The sequence below is a fragment of the Typopeltis vanoorti genome, chromosome 2 (genome assembly GCF_054136105.1).
Source record: "Typopeltis vanoorti isolate ZY-2024b chromosome 2, IOZ_Tvanoo_1.0, whole genome shotgun sequence".
Classification (NCBI taxonomy): Eukaryota; Metazoa; Arthropoda; class Arachnida; order Uropygi; family Thelyphonidae; genus Typopeltis; species Typopeltis vanoorti.
Genome location: NC_143550.1, coordinates 22,393,089 through 22,408,308, shown reverse-complemented (window position 1 = coordinate 22,408,308; position 15,220 = coordinate 22,393,089). Strand labels below are relative to the sequence as shown.

The 15,220-nt window shown below is 35.4% G+C and overlaps 1 protein-coding gene across 3 annotated transcripts in view; it reads right to left on the bottom strand.

Annotated features, from left to right (window-relative positions):
- Nucleotides 1-15,220, bottom strand: part of LOC150108870 (sphingomyelin phosphodiesterase 4) — a 295,822-nt gene that overhangs the window by 29,256 nt on the left and 251,346 nt on the right. For all 3 annotated transcript variants that reach the window (XM_090403908.1, XM_090403915.1, XM_090403923.1), the window contains one exon: nucleotides 5,001-5,200. In XM_090403908.1, the coding sequence (XP_090260034.1) occupies nucleotides 5,001-5,200 (200 nt within the window). The remainder of the gene's footprint in view (nucleotides 1-5,000; nucleotides 5,201-15,220) is intronic.

Below are 15,220 nucleotides of genomic sequence, written 5' to 3'. Positions count from 1 at the left end.
TAAAACTGGTTTGAACACTGTCTTGTATACAGCTAATTTAGTGTTCCGACTAATTTCTCTCTTATTCCATATGAATTTATTCAATTGACTTCCCACCATACCAGCTTTGCTGATTCTGTTGTCTATTTCTATATTTAATTTACCATCTTCAGTAAAAATCGTGCCTAAATAGCTGAAATGTTTTACTTGTTCCACAGGTTCTCCATTCACAACAGAATCAGCAAAGTATAACATCATCCGCATAAAGCAAAGAGCTGACATTAACATCTCCAATTTTGATATCATGTTTAATACCACTTTCCTTCATAATGTGATCCATATAGATAATGAATAACAGAGGGGATAATGTACATCCTTGTCTCACACCAGATTTAACATTAAACCATCTTCCTATACTTCCTTCAATTCTAACTGCTGACTTACAACTCAAATAAAGACTAAGTATTGCTTAATATAATGCCCCATTGACACCATATAACTGCAGCGTATTGAATAGCTTTTCTCTTGGCACCTTGTCATATGCTTTTTTCAGATCGACAAAACTTAAATACAGATCTTTGTTATATTCCCATGCTTTCTCGACTATTTGTCGTAAAGTGAAGATCTGATCCTGACAGCCTCTATTTGGCCTGAATCCAGCTTGTTCTTCACCAAGCTTTTCTTCCACAATTCTTCTCAACCGTTTCTCAAGTATACTTGCATAGATCTTGCCAGGAACACTCAGTAGGGAAATACCTCTATAATTCTCACATGCAGTTTTATTTCCCTTTTTATATATGGGTACTATGAGAGCTCTACTCCAATCATCGGGAATTCGTCCCTCTGTCCAGGCTTTCTGAACTATGGAATTAAACTAACAAATAATATACAGCTAAATACAATACTTTATGCAGATGATCAAGTATTAATTTCAAATTCAGAAGATAAACTCCAAATTGCAACTAACCATCTAAATGAAATAGCAAAAAGATTTAAAACGAAAATCTCTGAAACAAAAACTATGGCGATGTGTGGAAACACCATTCAAAAAGTCGAAATTATGCTTAACAATAAAATAATAGAAAAAGTTAAGGAATTCAGATGGAAATATAATTTCACAATTCAATACTAATTCACAATAGAATGAATGGAATAATTAAAATAAATGTTGGAAAACAAATGACTAAAGAAACTCAATTAACATTACATAATATGCCTTCCAAAACATCTCTCAAATTTGGAAGTGAAATTTGGATTATAAAACAAAAAATCAGACAAATATTGGAAGCAGCACAGATGAAGTTTCAAGACCTTTCCTGGGACTCACTAGATTAGATAAAAAGAAAAACACAGAAATAAGAGAACAATTAGATACAAAAAACAGAAGAATACCAGCAAAATTATCTACATCACATAGAAAGAATGAATAACAATAGGATTCCTAATAGCACTAGAATATAAACTTACACGAAGACGAGACCATAGACGTCCAAGAACAAGATGGAAAGATCAACCTCATCTACAGAGCAGGAACAGGACATTAAAAAAAAAAAAGCCCATACCTAAATTGTTCAAACGACAATGAAGTCATATATTGATGATGTCAGCTGGAAAGTCTTTAGAAAGGAGATCTGTAATGACAAACTGGAAGAGCAAAACAACTTCAAAGCTCAGCAGAACTGCAAAGATGGACATCTTTCACTTTAGAAATGAAACCTTATCTTCCATTCTTTAGTATCATAAAATAGGAAGATAATGACTCTTTTAGCTTTCACAGAAAATCCATGTTTACTGCAAGATATATCTTTTGGAACTTTATGCACTACTTTTCTCAAAAATTAGGAACTGTAAAGACTCTCCACCCACACAGCATATGTGATCTGATTTACTGAGCATTCTCTCAGACAAGAATGTATCAATGATAGTCAATGGCTACATTTTATCCAAAATAAAATAAACCTAAGTGAATCATCTATTTTAGCAGTTCAGATATCAAGAAAACATCCTTTCCCTATATCAAAAGTCCACTGAAAGACTTTTGTAAATTCTCAAAAATGGAACAGTAGAAGTATAGATACCACTGAGAAAACCCAGAAGGAAATGGACAGAAAATATCAAGAACATAACTGGACCAAACTCCTATCAAAATCTACATATACCGATTGCAAATAGTTGTAGGTCATGGTATCCTCAACCCACCTTAGGAGGATGATATCAAAGCATTTTGGAACAGCTTTCCAGGGCTCTAAAAATATTTATTTCCAGAAAACCTAAAAGCCAGTTAAAAAAAAAAAAAAAAAGAAATAAAAATGTATTTTCATTCTTCCTTTTAAAAATAAAATAAAATAATAAATAAACTTCCTCTCTTACAAGTTAGGAGAACAATAGCTTCATCTCTTCATTCCCAGTTTTTTCTGTGTTGTAGTGCCTACGTGCACATAACTTTTTTGTAAGTTCCTTTAGAAAATGGCAATGTGACGTTGCCGAAATATCGGAAAATATTTATTAAACTTTAATTTAATTTATATCCTTAACTACGTTGTTCTATTCCTTAAGTGTTTTAATAATTCCTCTCTTACTGCACCCCATGGTTTACCAGATTCCTGAAATTTCTCTTATGTTATACAGACTTGCTGTACCATAGACATCCATTTATCAGAATGGACAGATTATATATGTTTTCTTCTATGTTATGAAGCTTTCCAGAATCAACCAAATTAAACCGAGGTGACTGCACAAAAATTTCAAAATTTGAGAAATAATGATTTGAACTGCTACTATTTTTAAACATATTAATGTTTTTTGAACATTAATCTCTGCAAAAAATTAACCACCAAGATATATACAGGGTGTTCGGGATAAATTTGACAGTTTCGTAAGGAAAAAGAAAATCTTCTTTGTATCTATTAAATTTAATGAATTGACAAAAAAACATTACAGGCAGAGTTAATTACAATACTATCAACAAGATTTACTCAAAATAACCACCATTAGCATCGATCACAGCTTCAATTCTGCTTCGGAACCTCGAACAAGCTGATGCTACAGTCTCCCTGGGAAGGGCCGCAAAAACTGTTTTAATTTTATCCATTAACTGGGCTTTTGTATTACTGGAAGTGCGATTGGTGTCTTTTTCAACTGCGCCCCATACAAAATAATCCATGGGGTTAAGGTCTGGGGAGTTTGGAGGCCAAACATTTGGACTGGTGAAGTCGTAGAAATTTTCAGACAACCATTTTTGACTTTTCCCAGAGGTGTGGCAAGGGGCCGAATCCTGCTGCCATACATACGGCCTACCATTGGCTACCCTTGTTATCCAGGGCTTGACTACAGTTAGCAACTCCACGAACAAAGCCCGAATTCCAATGCCAGGGTTCTTCAACACCTGTTCCTGCAGATTTGCGAGGAATTCTGCTGTACGAACGCAATCAGATCGTCTGCTAGGGATCTTTCTTCTTGCTACATCCTCGTAGTCACCATTGCAAGTCTCTAGTTCATGCCTGATTGTTTTTACTGTATTCAGGGAGCATTGGGCAGCAGTCGTAATATCCTTATTTTGATGGCGGGCACGAATCATCATGATACAAGTTATTCTCTTCCATGATTCAGGTGGGTTCCAGCTATCCATCCTTTCTGACATCTTGTATATGAATGAAGAAGGGTCCAAACTTTTAAATGAAGAGAAGTGTGTGTTAATACATGTAACTTACGGAAAAATATAATTAATTATAAATATGTCAAATTTATCCCGAACACCCTGTATATAAAAAAAAAAAATAAAAAAAAAAAAAATAAAAAAAAAAAAAATTTCTAAGATTCCCTCTCATGGGGTTTAACCCAAGTTGATTAACCTTGCTATATAAATTACTTATAATTAGTAATAAATTCTGTAATATAATAAGGTTTATACCACGATTATATTCTTTTCCAGAATCCATAATTACTTTAAAAATATTAATTTCTCCTGAAGTCTTATGCAGATATTATTCATACATTGTAGTCTCTGCAGTAAGACAGCTGAATTGTAAAACAAGCTATTTAATTAATAAGCCTAAATGCTTATTAATTAAATAGCTTATTTTACAATCAACAAAAAAATTAAAAAACTACAGATGTATACTTCCACTAGAATACACACAAATTAATGTCTCTTCAGAATTTAAACCTCTTCTTCCTATCACAAATCTAGGGCAGGTGGCATGTTTGGTCTCAGCTCAGAATTCTATCAGTCTGCTTCTGTTTCTTTGACCCTTTTTTTCTGAATTTTACAGCAGAATTTAATAAATACCTCATGACAAATATCAATATGTCATGCGAAAAGGAAGCGACAAGTGGTGTGATACAGGGTTCTGTTCTGAGACCGACATTTTACCTGCTAACAGATGAAACAAAACTGGGAAAGCTATGCAGAAAATGCTAATGTGATGTCACTTCGGGGCAATTTGAATGGGCTGGTTCAGTTGCCAGATGAGGAAGCTGAATGCTAGGAAGTGCTTAATGTTATTGCACTTTCATAGGAAACAGAATGCTGTTTCTAGATTGGTGGAACAATAACCCTAAAGATAGAGGAAAAAACAGAGGATATGTAAAATAGGTATATTTTACAGTAGGATATGATAATAACTGAAAAAAGGGCTGAAGTTTAGGGGATCCATTACAATAGGTGAAAAAGCCACCCAGAAATTGCTACCATACTGAAAAAGATACTGCCAAGTGAGAATAAAAATGCATTTATGTGGTTGTATTGTAAGGTTAGTGAATGATAGGAGAATAAGGAATCATTCCTAGAAGCTGTTCCATTCTATGTATACATAGAATGGATACATATACAACCATCCATTCTATGTATGGATGGTTATGGGCAAGTACAATGCTCTACTCTGGTAATGTCAATCTACTTTTAATAGAAAATTCAAGTTAAGGTACAGGAAATGTCTTCTATGCAAATGAATTATTTCCCCTCAAGAAATATATAACTCCATGGAATGCAAGAAGTAATGAAAATATTAATAATACTCTACCTGAGAAGATACTTCATCTCCAAAAAGTGGAACGTATCTAAAATCTGAAGTTTCTAGTTCCACCAACTGCTGCCTGAGGGAATTAAAAATAGATTGATCAGTTGGAGCTCGAGTAGACTGATGGTGAGTTGAAGTACCAGGGCTGCTGGTTGTCCAGGATAATGAAGATCTTGGATTTGCATCTTGCAGCTGTGATTCAGCTAGCAAAAAAACAAATAAATACATTACACAGGCATCTTCAAGGAGTCCCAGAACTTATTGTAGGAGACCCACACTAAACCATATTTACCAACAGCATAAAAAATTGCCTATGGCAATTCATTCTCTCACTCATTATTCTCCATGAGAATAATCTAGTCTTCATGCCCTTGGATAACCAAACCCTTACATAACCTCCTTGCCCTCTCCCATCCAATCATGTAGTGAAAAATTTCAGATGCACCTACCCCATAAAACTTTTAATACTTATGTTTCTATTACATTCACTCTTTTCCACCCATTAGCTAAATTTTTTAACCCACAAACTTTCAGTCTATCCTCACAAGGAGTACACCACAGATCAATCACCATTTTGGTCACTAACCTCTGAATTCTCTATACCATTTCCACATCCCTGCTCATCAGTATGTTTCTTAACATCAAAGTGATCCTTTGAGTATTCTGTCAATGTCTGCAATATATCTTCAGTACTTCAACTCCATGCCAGTCATCACCACCTTCAAATGTCTAGCCTCATCTATTTCCTGCAGTGCAATAACTTTACACTTTGCCATGTTAAATCAGTAACCATTATCCTTTGCCCACACTGCCACATTTTATTCAAACCAACATAAAGGACCACTACATCATCTAAATTAAATTCAGCAGCAGTCCTGAGAACAAAATCTGCAGCAGCTGCCCAAGAACAGAGCTGTCTGACACACCACCAATTACCTGCCTTCTCTTAGACAACTTCACCATATGCTATACTGATGTCTGTCCAAAAGTTGCTCTCTTATCCATGTCACTGGTTTCATGTCCATCTTTTTGCCTCAACCCTTGCTACAACACTTTTCTTCACTTCTGTCACCACCATCAGTATATCAATATAAAATAAAAGTGCAGCCATTTTCCTCATCCTTCTTCACAAAGTCATGTGGTACCTTATAAAGTATCCATCCATCTATTCCTAAATTCTGCCTTTAGCCTTTAACAGCACTTCTAAGACTTTAACCACCACCACTCCTGAGATAATGAATTGTCTGTAAGTTGCTACCGCTGGAGCCCCCCCCCCCCCCTTCATGTAATAGGACAATCTTGTCCTCTTTCCATCCCCTTAGAACTCTACAAGCACTGAGACTTAAATGGCCTGGTCAGAGGCACTGCCATTTCTCTTGCATTTTTCTAACATATGGGCAGATATCTCATCCATTCTCATGGTCAGTCTTCACCTTGAGATGTCTTAATATCCTGAACACTTCCAAGTTCAACCATCTCTCTTTTCAAAATCTGTGATGAGCACAAATGTCACTGCAAAATCTCTACCTAGATGATATAAAGGAATCACTCAACAATTCAACTATTTCTTCACTCTGTTACCACCATCAATATTTGTTAAAGTTATATTCTTCCATGATTATTTTTCTTTTGACTTGCTAGATAGCAAAATATCTCTTTCAGATTTCTTGTAGTCTACTTGGCATTGACTGCCAAGTAGATCAAAGATTTTCTTCCTAACCATAATCAGATTTTGTCTCTCCTTACCATGCTGAGTATCCTTGTTTGTGCACTGCACTGCTCGTGAGAACTCTTTATATTCCCTCTACAACATTTTCTTTTAATTGACAAGGCATCCATTTAAATCCCACTTAATTTATTATTCTGACCTTGGATAAGCAGTCTGATAATGCTTCCCTCGACAATCCCATAACCAATGCTCATACAATAACACTCTTCCAGCTGCCTCCTAAGTTTGTCATAAACCATTAGCTCTGCAGTTCCACACATACCTCTTCTTAACTGAAAATTACACATGGTTAACATTGTTCCAGATCAAGACTACATGCACGATCAATGTAAACCTTGATGCTATCACCACATCCAACACTCTCAAAACTCAAGGACCCCTTTAGCACGTTTTTTTTTTTAGGAAACTCCCTGAAAAGTTGAATTTCATTGTCTCTTTCCAATCTACATCCCATACTTGTCCTGCATAACAATTACCTGTTCTCAATGATTTTATGATATTTTCGACCATCTGAATGTAAGAAAAACTGGCATAAACTAGGTTTTATATTGGCTGAAGGATTTTAATTGATACTAAGTAAGAAATACCAACATGATTCGCCAACTTAGCTGTTTGGCTTCTTCAATGTGAATAACCTAAACTGTTCAAGAAAGAATGAACCGAATACAATTGAATTTTTTTTTTTTTTTTTTTTTTTACAAATACAGAAGAACGCGTACATCAAACGCATGGAGTGTGTATGATGTCAACTGTTGTTATGCAGGAACGTTCTGTAATTAGCAGCGAAATTTAACTCTGGCATGATTAATGATCTTATGAGGGTCTTCCAAACATCAGCTAGAATTAATCCTTGGTTTCTATTGAGGTTGTGTTTAGAACGGATGACTGTTATGGCTTCTTTTATGTATCGGGAATGGAAATCTTCCTCTAAATAGGGCATGGAGCTTTTATCCCATTCGATGGTATGGTTTGTCCTTGAGAAATAAAAGGCTAACCTAGAATTGTCTTCTCGGTTATTGTTTACATCTGCTACTTTTTTTTTTTTTTTTTTTAAATTTCCAAACTTCTTGAGGTCTGACCAAATGTAATTTAATCCATATGAACAGGGGATGTTATAGGCACTGGCATATTTGAAGATGGCATGACTGCCTTTCGGAGATCTTAAAAAATGGCGGATAGTCTTTAAAGGTTTAAAAGTCGCTCGTATTTCATGTGGCTTGAGGAGTGTATCAATCTTTTTAGAAACTGTCCCAGCATAAGGAATGGCGATGGAGATTTATAACGTATTTCCTCAAGATTGTTGTTGTTGTTGGGGAGGGGGGGGGGGGGGAGAGTTGCAGAAAAGTATCTTATGGATCATTTTTTTTTTTTTTTTTTGGGTAACCATTGTCTATCACGGTTTTTGATATGTGGGATAGTTCATCATTGAGATCTTTATCTTCTAGAGGGCCCTATTTTTTAGCATGTGTACAATGCTTAGTTTTTGAGAAATGTGATGCGAAGATGTGAAGTGCAAGTATCGACCTGTGTTGGTTGGTTTGTGATAGACTGCAAGGCTGATATGTCCATCCATTTGTTTCTTAATTAAAGTATCCAGGAATGGTAATTGTTTGTCTTTCTCAAGTTCTAAGGTGAACTTTATTTTGTGATGTAATATCTTGAGGTTAGAGGTTTTTCAAAATGCTGATCTCAAAAGTAATTCTTCTACTGGAACCTTAGTAAATAAGGATATTACATCCAGGCTTGCAAGAATGTCTGTTTTGGAGATCGAGATGTTCTTCAATTTATCAACGAAATGCTGTGAATTTTTTATGTAGGTATCCAAATTCCAGATGTGTGCCTTAAGGAGACTTACGAGGTGTTTCGATAATTAGTATATAGTAGAATTAATTCCATCCACTATAGGGTGCAGCAGCAGTATTCCATTTTTATGCGCTTTGAGAGCCATATAGTCGTGCCGTTAGTAACGACTTTAATCTTCATTTTAAGTCTGTTGGCCAGCTGTCCATATTCAGACCCCACAAGAAATAAACAACTTGTTACGTTAAGATAAAGATCGCAAAGATGAACTATTACACCTATCAAAAATCCTGATAGACAATGGTTACCCACCCCAAAAAAATTGATCCATAAGATACTTTTTTGCAACCTCCACAACAACAACAATCTTGAGGAAATACATTATAAATCAACCATCGGCATTCCTTATGCTAGGGCAGTTTCTAAAAAGATTGCTACACTCTTCAAGCCACATGAAATACGAGTGACTTTTAAACCTAGAGACTATCCACCATTTTTTAAGATCTCTGAAAGACAGTCATGCCTTCTTCAAATATGCCAGTGTCTATAACATCCCCTGTTCATGTGGATTAAATTACATTGGTCAGACTTCAAGAAATTTGGAAATTAAAAAAGGAACCCATAGAAGATGTAAACAATAACAGAGAAGACAATTCTGGGTTAGCCCTTTATTTCTCGAGGACAAACCATACCATCGAATGGAACAAAAGCTCCATGCCCTATTTAGAAGATTTCTGTTCCCGATACATAAAAGAAGCCATATGTCATCCATTCTAAACACAACCTTAATAGAAACCAAGGATTAATTCTAGCTGATATTTGGAAGACCCTTAATAAGATCATTAAGCATGTCAGAGTTAAATTTCTCAATGCGTTTGATGTACATGTTCTTCTGTATTTGTAAAAAAAATACAATCGTATTCAGTTCATTCCTTCATGAACAGTTTAAGTTGTTTTGTATCTCTTTTATTCACCCTGAAGTAACCAAACAGCAAAGTTGGCGAATTGTGTTGGTATTTGTTACTTAGTATCAATTAAAATCCTTTGGCCAATATAATTATGTCAATTTTTTCTTAATTACCTGTTCTGTTTTCATTGAGTAAATTTGCTGATGCATGCCATTCACATAGCCTTGTGCACCCTTAGCCTATGGCAACAACTTATTCCTGATGGCTTTCATCTTAGTGATTCTCTCAACCATACTTTCCTGCAGAATTTTTTCTTTTAGGCTTGCACGGTGATCTGAATGCATTTTTGGAAATTATGGAGACAACTACCGTGTTTGAATAAAAACGTTAGTTTAATATTACTAAAATTTTACAATTCGACGTTTCGACCTTTATATCAAGGTCATCTTCTGGAGCGTACAAATATACACAAGAAACAAGCTATACTACAATCATACTGGTTCGTTAAAGACACTGACCAACCGCTACCACAATTGTTAGCCTGACCTCTGGTGGAAAAAAAAAAAGAAAAAAAAATTATACATCAACGCTAGAGTCCTATTTATTTGTGTTGTCTAGCATTGATGTATAATTTTTTTTTCCCACCAGAGGTCAGGCTAACAATTGTGGTAGCGGTTGGTCAGTGTCTTTAACGAACCAGTATGATTGTAGTATAGCTTGTTTCTTGTGTATATTTGTATGCTCCAGAAGATGACCATGACATAAAGGCCGAAACGTCGAATTGTAAAATTTTAGTAATATTAAAGTAAAGTTTTTATTCAAACATGGTAGTTGTCTCCATAATTTCCAAAAATGCATCCTGCAGAATTTCTTTTGCTGGTTGCAATTCTTCCATTAGCATTAGTAATATCGCCCTCATTTCCACCTGTCCTGTTCTATCTTCCATAAAATACAGAATTCTTAATTCTAACCTTGTCAGTTTATCTTCTGTCACAACCAGGACTAACTAATGTTAATAATTTGTGGTCAAGTCAAGTTGGCCTCGCTTTGTTCCTAGTGCTTCTAGCTAATATACACACTGTGCAATATCGCTTTGAACCCAGATATTATTCACGCATCCTTTAATGTATCCCATTGAGTTCTGAAACCTGACAAAGTGCATTCTTTGCTCTTTCACATTTTCATACTCTCCTGGAAATACTTACATACATGCTCAACTGCATGTCCTTCACAAAAGTCTTAGTTTCCATGACTTTGTACTTCTATTCTCTCACTGAGCAACACTTTCTTTGGACACCCAACTCTAAATCCATTCAAGGGCAAGTCACTCATTATGCAAGTCCTTCAATTCATCAAATTCACTCGAAACATCTAAAAATTCCATACCAGACCTCCTATATATTGACTCATTTGTATTCATAGTCCTATACATACGTAACACAGTATAATAAAACAGATATAAAGATCAAGCTAAAAACTTGAGAGAGGGATCAATTTTGAGGACTCAGGTAATCAAAATAATAAGAACAGTAATTTTTCTTCCTTCATATGCCAGCCTGGTTGGCCGAATGGTTAGCGTATCCGCTCACCAGCCAAAAGGCTGGGGGTTCGAATCCCACTGTGGGCATGGAGGTTTGTGATTGTCTGGGCAAATACTAGTGGTGGTGGGTGGTAGATGGCGTTGATGTAGTTGGGGGATTGAGTGGTGGAGACAGAGATGAAGAGTAGGTGTCCTCCCTCGATGAGTCTGGAATCCTTGGAGGTGTCAAGTAATAATAATATACACAGAACTCTGGTTAGTTAACCTAAAACGTCCTAAAAACATTAATTTTTTGGTTGAAAAATATTTCCATATTCAAAACTTTTTAAATACTCCAATTAAATTAGATTACAGTAAGTAGGCTAAAATGCTTAAAAATGACACTATCTGCAATTAATTAATTTAAACATTTCAAAATAAATGCATTAAATACTGTATTAATAATTTCCAGTTCTATTATATTTTGACTGAGTAATAACTGACTTAATCAAAAATCACCCTCCCCACATGACACCAGTTTATATGTGAAAACTACAAAAATGTTCCATTTCTAACAGATTGGTAATGTGTGGAGGAAAGTATTTTTTCACTTGCACAAGTATATTACATGAAGTACTCTCTCAACTCTAAGTCATTTAATTCAAAATAAAAAGAAACATCTGAACTAAACTACACTTGCAGATAGGATATCACACACAGAACTTATCCTCTTAATTAACATAATATTAGCCATTTAAACTCATTAAGAGACTGATTCTTTAGATGCCTTTATAACCAAAAGAAAACTCGTTAATATACGAAAAGAAGTAATATATGTAAGTGCCAATATATTCTTTAAATCATAACTTTGAACAATATGAAAAACACCTCAATGTACATAACTTCCCTTCAGTTACATGAGGTGATGCCAATTACGATTATTATAAGCAGCAGGCTAGAAGAGTCACAAGTGTTGTACAGAAAGCCAGGTCTCAGTATGAAAAGCCAACTCAAAAGTTGTATTGTTATGCTGCAAGTAAAAGAAAGAATAAATCAACTGAATGCAGATGGTATGGGATAGTTATTATCCTTTATGGGACAAAACTTCATAAAATTTAGTCTCTTGTTTCTTATAGAACTTTTTTCTTCCTGCATGAATTCAAGAGAATAAAACTAACACAAAAACTGCTTCCTATCTGACAGCAACATAAGTCAGTCAAATTCTTCCTGCATCTCAAATTACAGAACACTAAACACAGTATATCTTATCTTCACCCAAAACAGTTCAGTAAACTTAATTCATAACAAGCTGCACTGCATGAACAACTAAAACCATACTAGCAGTTTCATCACTTATTGAATTTACTTTCTATATGAAAGTTTCAAATATTTCATTGAAGAAATAACAAACCATATCAAAAGTTTCAAGTTACTCTTCACACTAAGAATCCTAAATAAAATTACATTATGACTCACAAACTTTACTGGATCCATTTCTATACAAAATTTCTTTCAGTTTTCTTCTTCTTCTGCAGCTTATCCCACTTAAGTAGGGTAGCTGTTTCTAATGAGTCTCCTCCACATTCTCCTGTCTTGGACTGTAACCACATCCAAGTTCTTCATCCTCAGGTCCTCCTCCACCAGCTCTCCCAAACTCTTCTTTGGCTGCCCTTGCTTCCTCCTCCCCTGTACATCCATCTGCATGACCTTTCTTCCTACAGACTCTTCCTTCTTCCTCGTCACATGGCCAAACCATCTCAACCCCTGCCTCCTACATCTCCACTCCTAAGTTTGTGACTTTCACCGTTCCCCTTATATAGTAATTTCTCAGCCCCTCCTTTCTGGTCACATCACACAACCACCTAAGCATTCTCATCTCTGCTACCTCCATCCTGCTGATGTTATTTTTCCTCAGGGCCACAATTCTCATAGCCGGTCTCATGACTGTCCTGTAGATTTTTCCCTTTAGACTGACTGGCACCCTCTTATCACATAGCACTCTGGCCATCTCTCTCTCTCTTCAGTTCCTCCATCTAGCTTGTATCCTGCATCCCACTTCCTTCTGAGCCTCTTCATCCTCTTTCATTGTTGAACCTAAGTACCTAAAGTCACTAACTTTCCTGATGACATTTCCTTCCAGCTCGAGATCTGTCACTTGGCTGCTATCCACTTTGCACCAATACATGTACTCTGTCTTACTTCTGTTCAGCCTCATACCCCCTTCTCTCTATTCCAGTACTCTCCTCCATCCTTCCAGGTTACCGCCACTTCTCTTGATTCTGCACGCACACAATATCATCCACATACAACATTGTCTAAGGCGTGTCTTCTCTCACCTCTTCCGTCACCAATTCCATCACAACATTAAATAGGAACGGACTCAATGCTGACCCTTGATACAAACCAACTGTCACCCGAAAGCTTTCTGTCGCTCTCAAGCAGGTCTAAACTCATCTTCACATTTCTGCATCTCCTGCACCAACCTGACATATTTCTCCGGTACCTTCTTCTCCCTCAGACATCTCCAGATTTCTTGCCTTGGCACTCTATCTAATGTGTCTTTCAGTTTTATAATCAAATAAATTCTATATGGATTAATGACTACAATGAACTTCACATCTCACTTTTAAAGGATTTCAGTCTCAGTCTTCATATACTGAAGATACAGAAACTACACAGTTCTCCTCAGATGTACACTTAGTGATGCCCATTAATGTTCTTTTTACTTCTGTGCATGCTCAAAAACACACTAGATCAACTTCTGCTCCAGCTCACATCAATGTGCATGGCCAATACTGGTTTCAGTATTGTGTTTGAAACAGTGATAAAGATCCATTTGACAGTGACAGAAAGTTATTTAATTATAATTTCAAAATGAAAGTAGCAGAGATTATCACAATTCCTCATTTTCAAATCTTTACTGCACTGATGTAAGTTCATTTAACCATTTTCAAAGTTTGAATTATAGCAGTAACCACAGATTCCAATCACAGAATGAAAACACAGCAAATTTTTTTAAAACAGCATTTGTTTAAAAAGTATGGAATTTAAAAATGAAATTTCATCCTCAGCATGTCAGTCCTATAATAGAGCACTACCATTCCAATTTCTGTAATGCTGTTATTTCATAAACATGCTATCCAGGTGGAACCATTCACTAACTTCACTGAGATCCAAGTCTCCATCATAGGTACCTTTGATCAACTAATTCTTTATAATTTTCAGCTGTATTGCTGTTCCAAAACTCTTCAAAAATATTTTTCTATTTTAGTAAGTTTCTTCTTAATTCTTCATTTTTGAATACTTTCAAAATCACTGGATTTGATGATGAGAAGTATACTTTTTTTCATATAGGTACCCTATATTAAACTGAAAGTACAGCAAGCATACAGCTTACAATGAGATATGTTGCTACTTCATACTTTTAAATAAACCATTTGCAAAATAACAACAGCGCATGCATATTTACAGCCTCTGACAAATGAGTCTTCATAATTTGGTTGGTTTCAATAGTTCCCTCTGGCTGGAAAGAACTAGGTTTTAATCTCATCTAGGATGCAAAGAACACTTATCAAGGCTTTCCTCTACTCCCGCGAAACTATTTTTTCATCTTGTAAAGCAGGAATACTGGCCAGAACATACAATGGATGGCTATAATACAATTAACCACCATATTTGCAGAAGCACTGTGTACATTAAAATAAATTTGATGAATTTGAAATAAAAAAGATGAAAAAAGAAAACCAGGACATCCTCTTAAAAGATTCATCGATGACTTCTAAGGCCAGAATAGGCCATGCTGGGCCTAAATTCTTGATATGCATGATGATGATCACCACCATATCAGAGAACTAATTAGGTTTCAAAGAACAAAGTTACTTGGCAGTGACAGGCGATTGAGCCTAACATGCAAGGGAAAATAGGACAAATGTGACATAATAAATTAAAGAAACATGAATGAAGATATATAAGCACAAACAAGTGAGAATTAAAAGACTAAATTTAAATATGAATGAAGGCTGTTGGGACTCTCAAAGCATCACATGCCTCGAGTCTGAACAGCTACAAAAATGGGAATAAGTGAAAACAATTTAAAATTCTGGTATTATTACAGAACTAATTCATAAGTTATTCCAAAACATACAAAAAAGAATAAGGTAAAAAAATTCATCTAATGGATTTTTTTTAAAAAATTACAAATTTGGATTCAGAACGTCAAAAAAGTTGTAATTTGTTGATTAGTGTTACATATGAAGACTACATAAAA